Source organism: Trichoderma reesei (genome assembly GCF_000167675.1).
Source record: "Trichoderma reesei QM6a unplaced genomic scaffold TRIREscaffold_11, whole genome shotgun sequence".
Taxonomy (NCBI): Eukaryota; Fungi; Ascomycota; class Sordariomycetes; order Hypocreales; family Hypocreaceae; genus Trichoderma; species Trichoderma reesei.
In genome coordinates, this window is record NW_006711158.1 from 1,074,411 (window position 1) to 1,092,110 (window position 17,700).

A 17,700-nucleotide genomic window follows, 5' to 3' on the forward strand; every position below is an offset into this window, starting at 1 on the left:
CTTCCCAAGGTATTCGTAAAAAGAAAAAGAAAGAGAAAAAGCCAAGTGACAACGCATCGAATCCACCGCTTCTTCCAGAGGTGGAAATACCAAACCGAGCCAAGTGTTTTAGATGCAAAGAAAAGACTAAAAGCTTCACCGTATGCGAGAATTTCCATTACAGCAACAACCTGCACAGCCAATTCCTCCATACCGTATGCATCAATTGCTGTTCCAGGAATGGCTCTCAATAGAAGTCTTCAAACTCTCCAATCATCCCGTATGAAGGTGCAATTTGACAAGACAGACCCAGCGGGGGCGACCATCAGCTGCGCAAGAACCAGCAAATCACAAGACTCACCACCCCCCTGTCATTGCTGCATATGCACACTCTCACCGAGTGCCTTGTCCTGGTTGCCTACGTACTAGCCAACGCAGCTGAAACAACAAGTACGCAGCAAGGCCAAGCAACTAAAGCAAAGCGAAACTGCATCCATCGTGACGATGAGTGTAAGTCGAATGCAGTCAAGAAACGCAAGCCACCGGATTTCTCTTCACCGATACTTCAGTTGAGGACGCTTTTCTCTCAGCAAGTCCACGTACCCCAGTCCCAAGGTATGAGTATGCAGCAATAGACCCATGCAATCTAGATCCAGGCTGCAGATCTGACAGCGCAACAATCCAGATACATACCTGTAGTCCAACTTCAACCATCAAGTTCCGCCTAGGCATCAACACTCGAACCGGCGATTACATCTCCGAGTATCCCAAAACTCGGCCGCAACCCAACCATTGTCATACACATCCACGATGCATGCACGCATACCGCCTTCTCAGCAAAAGGCCGCTGCATGTCTCAGCCGCAAGACGCAAGACGTCTTCCGAGTACCATCACATTGGTGGCGACCTCGGCCCCAGACAAGGAACGAGCCAGAAATGCTCCAACGTCATTCGACCAATGCCAAGAATATGCACAATAGACAATCATCATGTGGTCGAAGCGCATCAAACACTCCCCAGTATCCAACCTTGCCTAACATCTCGAACCGCGCCGTGTGCTTCCACCGTCTTTCATGCCTCCACGAGAATCTTCATAGAAGCACACCTGGTCGATTTCCCCCCGCCCACGGCATCAAGATTCCACAACACTCGTGATATGCATATTCATCATAATGATATAAACCATAGACGTGAACTTTATAAGTGCACATTGAGTAGCGTCATAGAGAACGGTTGGCAACGCATGTCTCGGCTTTCGCTGTACACGAACGATATCCGGGCGAAAGCACGGACGGACCAAATGTGGAGGAGATAAACGTTCTCCAGCCAAGGGTGTATTGCTGATTGTCGTAGCGACCCTCTAAGCCGTTTGTATTCTCGTATCTCAATCTTTCGTAAACTCATACGGAGGTTCATAATCACTATGCGCTTTCCAGAGTATCCAGTCGTTAGCCACCGGCTCGGGATCGACAATCTCAAACTTGCCATCCCAGGTAAAATACTGTCTATTAGGGTAGCGTTGTTTTGCCCTCTGGTAGTCCTCCTGCGTCCGGCACCAACGCTGCCGCAACTCTGCGGCCACGTCCAGCCTTTTCAGTGAGTCGACATCCGTTGGCAGCTTCAAGACTTGCGGCATGGCAGCAAAGAGCCAGGTTGTGTGGAAAAGGATACAGCCCGCTGGAGCACCAGCCCTAGTTTGATGCATGGTAGCTGGCCCGATGCCCTCTTGCAGGCGGTAGTTGACGACCAAATGGTTGTATTTCCGGATGACGGGGTTTGTTGACCAGCCATTGCCAGCCCAAACCACTGAATGAGACGTATGCGTAACCCCTGACATATCAGTATTTACGTTGGCATACAGCACCCATACTTGGCGCTCGGGATCACTACGACTTGTTTGATCGGGACTCATCGGATTGTGCCCTTCCGGCGCGTCATGGCGGACGAGCTTGACCGGGGGAGCCTCGGACGGGCCGGATGTTTCTCTCCAAAGGTCGATTGCGCGGGGCTGCTTGGGGTTTGTGTTGCTGGCCTCGGTCAAGGGAGAATCAAAAAAGCTGAATGGTGTTTCTCCACTGGCCATGAGGTTCTCGATGTCAATGTCTAGAGACTCGTCGGCCATTTCTGGTTCCAATTCCAGCACCACATGCCTAAGGCCGCTCACCAATCGCGGGGGCCGCCCCCCTTCCGCCTGGGCATTTTGCGCCAGGGTAGACAGCGCCTCGGCCTGCAGGCTCAAGGAGCGGAAGAAGAACGCCAGCCTGCAGATGAGGGGGCCGAACGAGTATCGGGGTACACAAGTCAACGTAAGAGACTGCAGCCGTGGGTTCATATCGGGGAGAAAGGGTAGCGTGTAAGCTTCTTCAAGACGCGGAAAGACGCATTTCTCCGCCAGGTACGCGCATTCAATAGACCGTAAGCCATCCATTGTGAGGGAAGGGATATTCGTCACCAGCGAGTGATGTATTCTTAGAACTCGAAGGTTGGAAGAATAGACGGGACGAAATAGATGCCCAAAGCCCGGAAGACCGCTCATCCGCACGACGCTGGAGACATGAAGTCTGGGGGCCTTGAGCCTTGGTGGGTATTCCTTCGTCGTCCTTCGCTTCGGTGGGAAAAACTGCATTCTCTCGCAGTCAAAAAGCTCCAAATGGCCTTCAGAGCAAATGAGAAGCTGTTGAACGCCGTCTGCAGTCAGCCTATTGCCCGATATGTGCAGATGCGTGACGCCTTTGTGTCCTGGCAAGTGATCTGTAGCACCGGAGACGCCAGGCCGAGACAGGAGGCCCAAGACACCGTTGAGTGTATCAGGACGCACGGGGGCAGAGCCATTGGCTCGTACCCGAGTGCAGGATGCATCCGGGTCATCAGCGCCATCCAGGCTGTTGATTGGGGGGGCGTCTATGAGGTATCTCGAGCCGGGAGAGAAGATGAGGCTCTCTGATGACTCGCGGAGAATGTACTGGTCACGAGCACCGCACTGATGCCATCGTTCGAGCATACCCTCGGATGCAAAGCGGTCCGTTGTGCGCAAATGGGTATTCACGTCAATCAACCCCGCCAATTTATGCACGGACTCATCAGTCAGTTCGTTATCGCTTATGTCTAGACTCCAGAGGCGCCAGCGGAAACGCTGCGCCCACGCCTCCCAGCGGTAGTCGCTGAGCTGTTTACCGCGCATTTTGAGGATACGCAACTCGGGCAACCAGTTTGCGTCTAGTGATGCGAAAGAAACAGGCGCGGGACCCGATATGTCCAGGTAAACCAACGCCCGGAGGTGCCTGGACTCTGTGAGAGAAGGACTGATTCCATGGCTCGTGTTCTTCAGGCTGAGCATCAGTAGCCGGCGATATGGACGGGACGGGTCCGAATGGTCGAGGCAGCGGGCATTGACCCGGCAATAATCATCGACCAAGAGGCTCTCTACGTTTGGGAGCAGCGCGAGGCATCTGCAAAAGTGGTCTGCGGCATTCTCTGCCCAGGAGTTGTATTCGTTGACCGCAATGGCCTGCCTTACATCCACCACCCGGATCAGGCCCCGCGTCCTGGGGGACAGCAGGCGCGCGTCTCGGAGCAGGAAGCGGCCCCAAAAGGCCCCGGTATCTGGCCACAGACGGATGAGTGCCGCTCATGTGCTGTCGATGGCTGCTGTGATGCGTCAAGGCTCAGAGACTCACCATCGTCTGTGCTCCGTCCCAGGCGCTTGGACCACGCACACGGGTCTCTCCAGAGCAGAGGAGCAAAGATGTGCCAGCACCGGCTGCTGACCCGACACAGAGCCGGATAGTCGGTGATTGCAATGTACGGGGCCGCGAGCTGGAGCCAGTCGGGGCGTGAGATGGCCTCTGAGTATGACGGCAAGACATCATGCATGGTGCGGGTTTTTGCAATGCGGAGAGTCGGGGTCAGGTGCACAGCGGGGGTTTGGCGGAGCAGAGTTGAAGCGAAGCGATGCCGGACGTGGACAGACCAAGACCTGGATAACCAAAACAAGAGGACGATATCGGTGCTCTCCCAGGTGTGTGGAATTCTGAGTTAAGGTAAGGAATCTGATGGTGCAGGGATGGGGTTTTGACGGAAGTGAGGCTGAGATTCGAGGTCGGGATCCGAGTCGGGCGTGGCGCAGAGCCTGTGTGGCTAGGTAAGATAGGTAGGTAGAAGAGGCACTAGCGGTGACCTGGCAGACAAGTACTCACAGCGCCAGTCCGGACTAAAAGGATACCGTTGGCTGTTGTGCTTTTGCTTCTCCTGTTGCGCAAAGCAAGGAAGGGGCAAGAGAGAGCCAAGAAGCAAGAGCAGCGCAAGAAGGAGCAACTCGAGCAGCATCCCCGCCCAGGCAAGTGCAAACACAGCAAGAGCGAACACAGCATCACCCACCACATCCCGTCAGTGTGGGGTCGGACCTGCCCGCCTCGATGATGTCGGCAGCTAGCAGGGGCTTGTACTGCGCATGTGGCCTCAAGTCCCACGCTGAGTGCTCGCAGCGGAGCAGGTACTCCGCACGGCTACGACGGTACTTGGGGGGTGCTAACCAGCCCTGGGCTAGCAGCCGCTGCAGTTGGGCTTCTCCACAGACGAGATCGAACTCCATCTGTGAGAAAAGAAGGCCCATCACGGCCCCATTAGTACCTTAGGTAGGTAGCACAGGTACGAGATGCAATTGGACATGCAACAAAGAGAATTCAAAGCTGATGCAGTCAGCTGCCAGTGCTTCAACAAGCAGGATGAGCTGGCTGGATGCCGGCAAAAGGTTCGATAACTGTTCTAGCGCCATGATGGCATAAGGTACCTTAGGTAGAACTGCATGTGCAGTAGGTACCTTGATACATACCTACCTACCTTACCTAAGGTACATCGGCTCTCTCTTACACATCCCATTCAAGTTGACATGCCCATTATCACTATCAATTTCAAGTTCAACCTTGCACAACGGACCCGACACCCATGACACAGCGTCCAACCCCGCTGAAGCCAGCTAGGACTAGAGTCAATCCACTGCATCATCCATGACTCTTGCCCGTACTCGTACAAGCACGAAACCCAACTGCAGCGCGCATCACGGGCCTCATGCAGGTGCCCAATAACCCGCAGCCTCGGTCAGGCAGGGCCTGCACCTTGTCCCCTGTACCGCCTGTGGCTTGCTCCATAGCGGCTAGATCGCACCCGTCGTGCGCCACACCGGTACCGGGTACTTTGGCCCGCAGCCCGCCAGCCCACACAAAGCCGCCAATCGTCGCCTCCAATTCGCTTCACGCATATGCACCTCGAAACCTCACCGCACCAGGGACCAAAAAAGAAAGCCACAGGACAGCTGAAGCGCTTTTCCTGTGCCGCAAGCCATCTCATCTCATCACATCTCATCTCATCTCATCTTATCTCCTTGCCGAGATGGGACCCTTGTGCTACTCTGGTTAATCGCCTCGCACGCGCTTCTTCGAGGACTAGCCGGGCATGGAGCAAACGGTGAGTTGATGCGCTGTTATCAAAATCTTTCAGGCGTGCACTTCCAGCGTGTCGTGGCAGACGCCCCCCCGGATGATGCTTCATACAGTATCGACTACCATATCCAGCCAGCCTGCCTGCCTCTGCAACTGAGACAACGCATCAGCCTCACTCACACCGCCAGAGTGTCGCTGCCGCCGTCATGACGTTTGCTCTCCGCCCATCGACATACGGCCGCCGCTCATTTGCTGCGACAACGAAGCGCCTCTTCTCGGGAACAGCATCATCCGGGCGGCTCAATGCAGAGCATGCCTAAGAAGCCAGCCCAGGAAGTCCGGACATACAGTGACAACATTGAATCGCCCACGTTACACGACTCAGGCACAGATCCCAGCTCGGGGCTTTGGGTACGGACGCCTCCATGTGCGTCACGCGGGCCGGCGGCAAGCAAGCCAGCCAGCCCATGCCCGCGGTCCCAGTCAGCCCGTCTGCGTGCGTGGCCATGCAGTTAATTACTTTGTACAACATGACGAGCTCAAGGTACGCTTGGCCTTTCGGGCTTTGTGCAACAGGCGGCGGCTGGATGGGCCGCAATGAGGAATGTGGAATGTGCTCCAGCGTTGGGCCTGTCCCGACAATCCAGCGGCACGGGACGCACGCATCCCGGCTTTCCAACAGAGAGAGAGAGGAAGAGAGAGCTAACATCGCTAAGAAGTCGCCAGGTCATCGTTTCAGATGCCTCAAGCCGTCTTCCGAGCGGATCAGTTGGAGCCAATCCTGCTGGACAGAGCTCGAAGGATAACGGTCAGGGCCGTGGTGCTATCACATCCCGAACAGCTTACCCACCAGCAAGCGGTCGCAACCACTCAATGGGAGAACTAACAGAGATTGGAATCAAGTCCGAAGCATCGCGTCCCCGATAGCGCCCGCCCTGACAGCTCGGACCATCCTGCTACTGATACATACCGTTCATTCCCACTCAACAAATGCATAGAGTAAAGCACAGCCCGACCCGACGCCCCGGCTACGCAGCGTCCCGTTGCCGCCATCGCACAGATCCAAACAAAAGGAGCATATCCATGGAACCGGTGCGGGCGAATTTTCTAGCATCTTGTTCGGTGATGATCCCCCATTCATCAACATCGCCCCCTCGCAGACCGTTGGTTGAAGCAGCAAAAAAAGGTTGTGCACACATGCATATGCACGAATAAGTGCACAAGGCAGCTGAGCACATGTTGACCAGCGCACAAGCACACATGCCCATCCCCCAGACATGAAACGACCCAGTCTATGTGCATCCATGTTTGAGACTTGGTGTGAGAGGTCACATAAAGATACTTGGCTGTTTGTACACATCGAAATGTTCGGCCTTCGGCTTGATGATCTGCCCTCAGACTGCTGCCCTTGCCCGTTGTCACATCCCCAATGCTACCCTGCTCAACTGAGACGGATGTGGGATAAAGAAGAGGCGGCGCACTACCTCTGCACGATGGACGCACCGGCGATCCCCTTTTTTTCTCAGGGCTCTCTCTCTCTCTCTCTCTATCCTCTCTCATCTTTCTCTCTCCCCATCTTACCACGCGCCCGTTTGCCTCGCCCCCCCTCGCGTCACCTAATGCTCGTGCTAAGAAGGGGTCCATGGGTACCCATACAGTTCTACGTGGCCTGCATCTTAGCCAAATGCAGCCCATCGGCCAAATAACATAATGACAGCACGCCTTTCCGGGGGCTGAGAGGGGGGAGAAAGGAGCATGATGGGATTTCTGGCTTTCCGGTCAACAATTGCCATGCGTGGGGACCGCATAGACACATCAGCAATGCCAGCAGCCAATCCGGCGATTACTCTAGTATATTGATTGCTTTTTTCTTTCTCGGGGTCCTTGCCACGTCTGTCTTTTCACTTTGCGCACCCCATGGTACATACTGAGCAAGCGGAATAAGCCGCAAAGACAAATGGGGGGAGGGGGGGGAGGCAACGCTCAGCTAGCTACTAGGTCTTTGTTCAAACCCATCTCATTAAACCTCCTGAAGTCATCATGCAAACGATCGAAGGAGAGAAGAAAAGAGGGAGGATCGATTGAAGAAAATCGCGTGTTAGATGAGTTTTTGTCTCGTCCTCTCTTGTTCTGCCCCACCCCTCGTCCGTTCAGTCGCCCTACTTGACATTCCTCCCTCCAAGGCGCGCAAACTCCAAAGCGAGTCGCGCGCGGCTCAGACTCAATACGGTAGTAGATTCAGAGGTCTCCTCATTATCCAAGACACACGAGAATTGCACCAAGCAAAGAAAAGAAATGCATGTGTACCTCGATTTTTGGTATCAATCCTGCCAGCACATTGCCACAGCTTCCCATTCGCTCCGCCTCCTGGCCTCCCCTCTATAATTGAGAGTAGTATCCTCCCACGCTTCTTTGCACGCCTCTCCCCTCAGTCTTGTCCCTTCCCTTGAACCCACACGCCCCCCTCTTAGTGACTACAGTATACTAGTACATATCATGGAGCAGAACTATTACCCAGTTTGGCCAGATCTAGGACGGAAACAAAGTAAGAGAATTCCCCTGCGGAAACATCCTGGCAGATGCCGAGAAAGGTGAAAAAGCACAACTACTACTAAGAAAATTGGACCAGCAAGGGATCAAGGATCTACGCTTTAGCACCTCTGCCCAAAGGCACCTCTGCCAATTCCCCCAGTATGTACAAGTAGATGCTTTTTTTCTCGTTACTGCGTAATAAGGTAGTAGTAGAATGGACCCCCCCTGTTGCGGACAGTACATATATGCATACCTACCTACATACAGTAGTGGCGCGCAGGAATCCCAGCATCGATCCTCACCCATGTCGAACCGGTGAGAGCCCAGCTGCAGTCTTTCTCTACTAGGTAGTTGTGCTGTACCTCTGTATAGTTAGTTTCTTGCCTCTCTATTTTTACGCCCCCCATTCCAAAGCCAACAGAAGACTCCAGTGAAATGCGTGAGAGATACTACGAAGTACACAACATCACCTCTTCTATTACTAGTAGAGAGACAGGGGAAAAATAAGAAAGAAACAAAAAATAAAAGAAGAGACAAAAAAAAAAGCCATTTCTGCAATGCTGCTGCAGGTTCTAGACAAGTCTCGTCGCACCGCTCGCCGAGAGTCCTCCGTGAATTTCGTCGTCTTCACACCCGGCCTCTTCTCTTCTCTTCTTCCCTCCCTCCCTCCTAAGATCCCGTGTCAAATGTCTCTGTCTATCTATGCGTCTCTTTTTCTTGTCGCCCCCTCCCTCCCCTTCTCGCCTTTGTCAATGTCTGTGAGTGGTCCTGGGCTCTCTCTCTCCTAAATCCACCTTTCTGTCCCGCCACCACCCACTACTATTTGCACGTAGTTTCTCAGCCGCCTCTTCCTTTTTTTTTTTTTCTTTTGCTTCGAACGGACATACTTGGGCTGAGGCCGTACGAGTAGTAATGTAGTACATGCATATTATAGTATGGTAGAAGACAAGGACAGGGGACAGATGGGCATCTCCGCCGCCGCACCCCTGCCTCGAACCGCTTTTTTCTCTTGGGCAGCTACAATTATTCCTTGTACAAGTAGGTATTACTGACATGCTGGAAGTGGATCATGGAAATTTCATCCCACCTTCAAAACGCATCAAAAAAGTACAGACTTACATACACACGCACACTATCTCTCTGCCTTAGTCCAGGCAGCCTCATCAAGTAGAGCAGCCAACCACGGGTTGCCATTCCCCTTAGACTTGCATGCAGTTAATTTAAACAGGATTTGCCAACACTTACAAGAGACAACTTTGCATCAGCCATTCAAGAGCGGTGAGAACCAGATAGAGCAAGCCCAGGCACATGAAGAAGCACAGATAGATTATGCAGATCAAAGTTTCTTTTCGTCACATAAGACTACCTATATTATACATTGCCAAGTGTGTATGCCGTTATACACCTTGGTGTTTCTTTTTTTTTTTCCTTTTGCATATCCTCAGTCCGTCACAGGTGCCATAATACCGTCTCGTATATCTTGTGGCATCGGTGAAAAAAATGAAAACGTAATCATCCATCATCCCCCGGCCACAGCAACAGCTGAAAGGCGGCCCGCCCAGGCATGCATGCAGCCAGGCGGAAAATAATAATAGATGATGAAATAGTTGGGGGCCGGCGGCAACTGCCACTGGGCGTGCCTTGGGCAGGGGTCCAGAGAGGCAAGGAAGACAACTCAGAACACCGTAGAAGGTGAAAGAAATGGAAGAAACCAACAAAAAGAAAGAAAGGGAAACAAAGCATGACCATGTACGTATCCAGTCACTCCCACCTTGGATATCAAGACTTCGTAAAAATCCACACAAAGGGCGCCAGTATTCTTCCCTCATCCCATGTCCTCCGCTCCCACCATAAAAAATAAAGAGGTGATAAAAGAAATTAATGGAGTAGGTTCCCGTAGATGCCTGTGTTGAATGATGGTGCTTTTGTGATTTTTTTTTTGAGGGGGGGTCGACGTTGACCGCGGCCCGAGTGTGTGCGTTGTTGTGTGTATGCGTGACGGGCTTGGGTTCAAGGATAGACAAAGAAGAGTCTGGCTTGGGCAGCGGCCTACAAGCCAGAATGTTTTCGATCAGAACGAACCAATGGGAAAAGAGTTGGTTCCATGGGGCAAAGACGGTTCAACCCAATGCATGAGTGCGAAAAGAGAAAGAAATGATAAAAGGAAAATCCTGTTGCTGCCATCCGATGCTTTGCTGCAAGCCAGTCACGGCCCAAGTCATTCCCGACGCCTCGGCGTCTATCGGGTGTGGCTTGCTGAGGCCCCACTGACAGATGGACGAATGGACTGGGATATAGGCATGGACTGGGTAGATGACGCCAAGTCAGTCTGACCGATTCAGGTTGGCAGGGATAGGCGATGCCCTCAGTAGCTGTCTGATCGCTTCTCGGGCGCTGGCGCTCCTCCTGCGGTCAGTCTCGACTTGGGAGGCGCCCGCCTCTTGCGGCTTCGCTCCTCTTGCTCGATGACAGGCACCGCAGCTGGGATGAATTCCACCCCGCGGTTGCGGCTGTTGGGGCGAGCATGTAGTTTGCGGTGGTTGTTGAGGTTGTCTTGACGGTTGAACTGGTCCTTGCCGCAGAACTCGCAGGAGAATCGGTTGGGGCCCTCGCCGTGGAACCTAATAAGACGCGTTAGCAATTCGTTCGTACGGTCTGGGACTTTGTAGACGTTCGAGGCAATACTCACGTTTGCTTGTGACGCTTCAAGTGCTCATTCCTCCTGAAGGCCTTCTGGCAGCCGGGGTAGTCACACTTGCACATGGCCTTGCGTACCACGTCGTATGAGCTGTCGTGCTTGTCGGGCACCCTTCGCGGGACCTTCATCTGGCTGTGAAGCTCCGTCGTCTTGAGACGTGCCTCGCGGATCATGGCCTCCCTCTGAGCCGACAACCTGTTGGGAGTCGGCGGGAGTCTGTGAAGGTAGTATTGTCTCATCGGGGAGTGGGAGTGGGAGTGGGAGTACCCAAGCTCCAGAGACTCGACATCTTGGGGAGAGTGCACCTTCTGTCCCAGGGAAAAGATGGGGCTGTTGTTGTTGCACCACGACGACGCATTGTCTCCCATCTCGGAGGGGGAGATGCTGTGTGTGGGAGAAATGCTGTAGGGGGAATGTGGCAAAGAGGCACCAGGGTAAACAGGTAGAGAGCCCGAAGGAGTGAGGGAGCCCAGTGAGTGTGTGGTCATGTTGTTCATGTCGAGGATGTGGTCGTAGGGCATGCCGTCGCTCATTTTCCTCATCAGTGGTGTTGAAGGGGGAAGAGTGCCGTGCTCCGCTTTCACGGGACCAAACATGTACTTATGCATCGCCGAAGGCGGTGTGAGGTCTCCGTGACCTCCATATGACTGGTAGCCGTCAAAGTCCAGCCTGAGATTGTTAGGCGTTGAACGACGAGAAATGGGTGTGAAGACCTCGTACGGTGAAGATGAATTAGATGAAGCCGAAGAGAAGCTGGTTGTAGGGCATGGTATGGCCAAAGTGAGGCCATCATCCATGAACCGGTACTCTGGCTCGGCGTGCTGCATTTTGGCTACCGGGGAGTGGCGAGGTAAAACGAGTGAGAAGAGAAAACGAAAGACAAGGGCAGAGAGCTGTAGCAAGGAGGTCAAGTGGCCCTCGTGAAAAGAAAGTATGGTAGTTGGGAAACTGCCAGCTTCAATGTCGATGTGCTGATGATAGTTCGATCTAGGGGAATACCCTTTATTCTCTTGAGATGTTGAAGGAGTGTAAGTTGGAAGACCCTTCAATATTCGAAGAGTGTACTCCAAGCAAAAGCAGATGGACCACAACAGCAGGGAAGAAAAGATTGAGCGTACAAGGACTTGGGGGAGGATTGGGAATTCTGATCGGGAATGCTGAGATATTCGTCGAGGGCGGACGAGTGAAGATATACCATCGCCTTTGGAATGGGCTTTGGGGACGCTCTTAGCAGGCCTGAGACAGGCCAGCCTGCAGATCAATCCCTGGGGAAAAGAGGTTTAGCACGAAGTCACAGAGCCACCGAGACAGCCCAAAGAAATTGTGGATGCGTTGCAAAGGTCAAGGATAGCTCGATAGATCGGATATCGAGATCGAGGAGGGGGGTGGGTTCAGGACGAGTCAGGCGAGGGCGAATCAAGGACCTTTATCGCCGGTATACTTCGTCGTCGGTGATGTTTTGTCCATCTCGACCCTTATCCGCACAAGACTGGGATTGGGGGGTGTGGTGTGTGCAAAGGGATACAGGGGGAAAGGGGGCGTCCAAACTGCCCTAGCTACTCGCTACTGCAGCGAGCTTGTATGGGCAGCTGCAGTACTACCTCCTCAGTAGTAGTAGTAGTAGACTCAAGAACAAAAGAAACGACAGACAGGAGCTGCTTCATGGATGTGTGGATGGCCACTCATCTTGCCATGCGTAGCGCAATCTCTCAGACCATGTATCGTGGCTTCGGTTGTGGGGGGGCGTACCGCTTGGCACGGGCGCCCTGTCCAGGTATTCCTGATGTTGGGAGACGGGTCAAGGCAGGGCCTGCTGGAGGCTGGAGGGCGTACCGCACCAGGCTGCCAGATAATACCTGATGAAGCGGCAGCAGAAAGAACAAATATGGATGCGATCCCCGTAGGACCTGGACGCGCATAAAATCCGAACACGCGCAGAGCTGGTGTAGTTACGTGGAGCCAGCGGCTCGATAACTGGATATGCCGGCCGTTTCTGCGGCCTGGATACAGGGATCAAGAAGAATGAAATCTCACGGCCAAGAAGAGAGGCCAACCTACTTGTACAAGGCCCTGAGCCGACTGGCTGAAAGCTCGACGCCAGCCCAACGACCCCCCGAAGCGCAAAAGCAAAAGTGACAGCCACGATGGTGTCCCATGGCTCCTTTGAAGCGGCTCCAGTTCCTCGGCCTGCGATGAGCAGTGTGTTACCAGCAACACTCCGTAGCAGGAGCAGTAGGCAGTATTTCGTAAGATACGCCCTTCTGTAAAAAGTATCGAGACCAATAGTACCGCTCTGGCTAGCAGGGTCCCCCTGTTCGCTAGGAAGATCGGATGTCCCCGGTTGGCTGCTGGGGTACCGCTGCATGATGATCGACCAATGACAGCTTGGCCGAATCTCTCGCCATCGGGCTTTGCACATGCCTGTAGGTGCTTTGTACTTTGACGGTATGTACTTGTCGTGGGCAGTGCCTTATGTCCGTCAGATAATCCTGTTGCGTGAATCAACTGACGATGCCCTGATCATGGAGCACAGGCAAAGTCGACACAGCTCTGTTTGACAAACTTGACCCCAGATCAAAATCGACGTCTTCGTGCGAAGTACATAGGTGTGAGGTTTCTGACGCAGGGACAGCGTGTGAGCGCCCACATCGTGGAAGGAGAGTTCTCTCCGCTGTGCTGCTCTCCATCACTGTGCCGACTCCAGATAGTCCCCAAATGAAGGTGAATCGTCTGCACAAACCACTCCACTCTAATCGGCAGTGGTCTGAGCCTCTAGTGGAATTGCAGTGGAACGCAGACATGATGGAATGTGGGCATCAAAGGCCATAATCTCTCTCGAGCTCCGTATGTGAGTGAGTGAGACAACTGCCGTATCAGTGAGCGAGCAGGCAGAAGAGGCCCAGGTTAGTTTGACAGCCAATAGAGTTCAAGTCAAAGTCTTGCCGTTTAGGGCATCGAAGAACCAGACCGCGTGTGTCAGTTGGGAAGAAAGTGACTGCGGCTCTCTCTTTCGGGCAGCACTGACAAGATGGCAAACCCAAGAGTCTCTGCTCTGTCCATAATTGTCTTTCCCCTCTCTCATTCGCGTGATTCCCTTTGGCATGCGCCCTCGCCACTAGCTCGGATGCTCAAAAAAGTGATTCGACAAGACTGCTGCTGGAAGATATGATCTGATGGCTGAGACGCCCAGACAAACCCGCCCATCCAGGGTTCCGAGCGGCAGTTCAACAGCCACGCCATATCGAGACCAAACCTGTCTCTCATCGACGTACGAACGGCTGGAGAGCGTGCGGCAGAATCAGATCAGGGAACACAGCAAAAAGCCGCATATGGATAGCTCTGTAGAGTTTGGCGCTTGGCGCGCAGGTCTCACACAACCAGCCCTCGTCATCAGGGTAGAAAGGGTAGAGTCGCAGGCCAGAAAGGTAGGCCAGCGTCCACTCTTTGACGCCGTCGTCGCTCAGGTACCAGTTGGCCCCAGCTCCTTTGCCCGGCTGTCGCCCCTCTCAGAAGCCGGCCACGCTCGATCCATCCACTAGCAATAGAGTCCACGGGTCCCTGAGCGGGCTGGCGATTAGCTCATGACGAACCGATCTATTCATCTTAGGGCCGAGGCAACGTACAGCGAGGGGACGGGCGGACCAGGGGCAGCCTTCCGCCGAGCTTGCCCAGGCCAGCTCAGCTGCCAGCTTCACATGGTCGGTTGCCCAAGCTGGGTCGCGCTTCGGAAGATGACTGGTGGTCTGCAAGAATCGGGGGGACAATGCAACCTGGTAATCAAACGTGATGTCATTGGCAAATCGGTGAGGCTGTGTAACGTCAGGGGACGAAATGCCTGGGGAGCGGGAGAAACCTGGAGATTGTGCGGCTAGGCGGGGTGTCACGGCGTTGCGCATACCTACATGTGCATGTATGCGGTTATCGGGGGACGGACTTATCCACACCCCGATATGCGCACCAGCTAGCTGCCTTAGTCCTACCTTCTAAGATACTGGACCTCAGGTACCTCAGTAGGTAAGGTAGACTTAGCCTTGCCTTGCCTTGCCTCGTTGGCCCAGTGCTCATATCGCCAGACCTCACTCGCCCTGCCTTTCGATCCTGGACGGAGCGCAGAAACGCTCAGACGGCGCGGTTGCATGTGAGCCAAGACCGTCACCGCAAGGCTAATGCAGATACAGTCTCTGACGGCCTCGCAGGCCACACACGATCGGCTCCCGCCCCATTCGTCTTCAAGGGAGAGACGTCTGCTGTCTGGGATCGTGGCCTCGCTGATTCGCCGCACGGCGTCTCCCTGGCTTACGACCTGAGCAACGTAATATCCTATGTTTGACATCAAGGCCAGTGTCGAGTCAATGTGCGTCAGTCAACGGGTACAAGGTACACGCGCGCACGAGGTTGAGTGCTGATGCCCCGGGCAAGACGCAGGGAAGCCGTCCGTTCCCTTCGTCGATTATCAGCCCATTAACGCCGTGGATTTCCCCCTTCAAGGCACAATGTCTGATCAGGGACAGGAAGCTCCGTCTGAATCTTCGAAGTGTTCTGTTCCACGGAGATGTGCAACAGTTCGCCCGTGCGAGTTCTGATTGCCTTAAAGATTTCTGATCCTCGGGTGAACACTTGTGGAGGAGGCACAACCGAGCCACGCGTTCGCTTTGGGAGCCATGCGGAAACCACTCCAGAACTGAACCATCCTGATTCTCTGATCTGTCACTTCTGTCAGTCCAAACCCGGCCGACAGCTCTTAGGACGAGCCCGTCGCCATGCAAGTTACCCCTACTCTGAGCGATTGCAATTCGCCGCGCCGGCCATAACACTCGTCGGAGCTGATTATGGCGGGTTTACCACTACGACTACCACGTCTATCTAGCTGATACGAAATTGTGCTTCGTCTAACAAACAAAAGCGATAGTGGCTACGGAGCATTCAGTGAGGCTCTCTCTCACTGTCTCCAGGGACATGGATCTTCGCTCGTAGCTCGACGCTGAGCAAGGGCCGCCACCTTCCGGAGGGCTGCCCGGTTCAACTCCCGCCACAACCCTCATTGCCACCGCCGCGCCGCCTGAAAGCCGCTTGCTTCGACTGACATGTACAAGTATGTCCTGCAACGGATCATTGACCGCCTGTGTATGCTAACTGCAGCGGGTGTAGCATGTGCAGTAGCCAGTTCGCTTTGATGCGGCATTCCGTTTTGCGGCCGCGTTAAATGGGTGGCGCCGTCTAAGTGAGCCGCGGCACAAATCACCAGTGGGAGATGGCATCAGTGCCGGACCACAACTACTCCCGCATTCCCGCAGATGCGGCGTTGCTAAACAACGACGGCCTTTACCAAAAGGGCATGCCTTGATTCGGAGGCAGTAGGCTACGCACTCTGCTTCACGCCGGCTCGAGCACCGAAGCGTTCCGTCCGTCATCCGGATCCCCAATAGTGCTGAAATACCTGGATGAATGACCCAACAGCCGCTGACCCGACCTGTTACGAAGCGGCAGCCGCTATGCCACTACCTAGCTAGCTATAGCTTGATCCGGCCAAGACCTCCCGCGAGATTGATGTTCGCGGGTGTCGTATTCTCGCCAATAAGCTACCATCAAATGGCAGCTTAGCCCAAGGCAAAAGAGGACGAAACCTCCCGCTGCTATTCCCTATGTGATTTGAAATCGCCCTATCTGGAATCGTCTTGCACCAGTGAGGCGACCTTACCGGAGCTCTCAGGCGCCGGTTGAAACGGACTCGAAACCAGGTGTAGCACATCATCATGTACTACCCAACGATTACATCAACACCCTCTCCCAAACAGCTGGGAAGCCGTTGGCCGGCGATTACTGGTAACACGGCAGCGTGGATGACCGGCCTGTCGGTTTCTCGGTCCTCTTGGGGGGGGGGGGGGGGGGGGGGATTTCGACAGCTGTCATGCGTTCTGGTGCTGGGGGTTGTCTTGGTCATGCAGCATCGGTGTGACCGCCAAGAGCATGCTCACACACCATCAACCATGCGTTTTCAGAGACGGCTAATCCACTACTGCATCAGTTTTCCTATCTGGCAAGAAAGGGTGAAGTGAGCTGGAGCATGCACGCTCTGTAAATCTTGCCTCGTCATCCTCATGACAGAGGCCAGATTGTGGGTGGCCCACCCCGGAGAAATCGACAGGTCATATGCCTAGCCTCTGCATGGATCACCACCAGGCCGACAAGCCAAAGATGAATTGACGACCAGCGAATTGATTGGCCTCGCAACCATCGCCGGTTGCGGCACTTATACAGATTCAGTATCCAGGCACACAGCTCCGAAATCCCTACCAGGCGAAGCCCCCACTGCCCGCATGGGTGAGATTCAGCTCTCTTTGCATATCGGACCCCCCAAAGACTGTAACGGTTTACCCTGCAATCGGACCCTCCGCCTTCAGTTGTAGTATATCATGAGACGTTCTTTCTTTTCTTTTTCCCCCATCATGACTCGTATTTCTCCGCTTGCTGTCCTCATCGCATTCAACCACTTGTTTTCTCTTTCGCGCATCTTATACTCACCCGGGGTCGTTGTTGTCGCACCTTCTTCCCCTCCATACCAGGAAGGGGACTGGGCAAACTAGAGAAGCTGCATACCGACATGGAGCTTCAGCCCGATGTTAGTCTCGCTGTTCGGCATTGGGTCTTTTCGGATATCACTCAAGCTCAGGCAAAGGATCCTGGGGGCGATGTATAATATGATTCGTCATATCGAACTATTATCTGTCGACCTATGCGGATTTACTCAACAGAAAACGCAGCCATTCAAGGAAGAATATTTTACGGGAAAGCATGCCAAGGGTCAATATGCCACAGCTGGTCAATGCTCTGTCATCCTCTCCAGAGGGTGTGCCTAGGCAACAAGGCATGGAGGCCAGTCTCCGGCTGTTAGCTGAAGATGCATCAGCCCAGATATTGGCATCTACTCAAACTGGACTAGCAGAGCTGAGTCTGTGCTGACGGACGGGCCACTGATCATTTCCATTACCTTGGATGCATAGGGGGCCAAGCGACTACCCTTCTCGCTTGGTTGGTTGAGCCGCATCACCGGCC

At 54.0% G+C, this 17,700-nt stretch overlaps 2 protein-coding genes across 2 annotated transcripts; both read right to left on the reverse strand.

Annotated features, from left to right (window-relative positions):
• Nucleotides 1-1,363: 1,363 nt before the first annotated feature.
• Nucleotides 1,364-4,305, reverse strand: TRIREDRAFT_108356 (uncharacterized protein; the record flags this gene model as incomplete). Its single annotated transcript, XM_006966124.1, has 3 exons — nt 1,364-3,582; nt 3,657-3,955; nt 4,202-4,305. The coding sequence occupies 3 exons, from the start codon at nt 4,303-4,305 to the stop codon at nt 1,364-1,366; spliced, it is 2,622 nt and encodes an 873-aa protein (XP_006966186.1).
• Nucleotides 4,306-10,314: 6,009 nt separating this feature from the next.
• On the reverse strand, nt 10,315-11,474 carry TRIREDRAFT_108357 (uncharacterized protein; the record flags this gene model as incomplete). Its single annotated transcript, XM_006966125.1, has 2 exons — nt 10,315-10,570; nt 10,639-11,474. The coding sequence occupies 2 exons, from the start codon at nt 11,472-11,474 to the stop codon at nt 10,315-10,317; spliced, it is 1,092 nt and encodes a 363-aa protein (XP_006966187.1).
• Nucleotides 11,475-17,700: the final 6,226 nt, after the last annotated feature.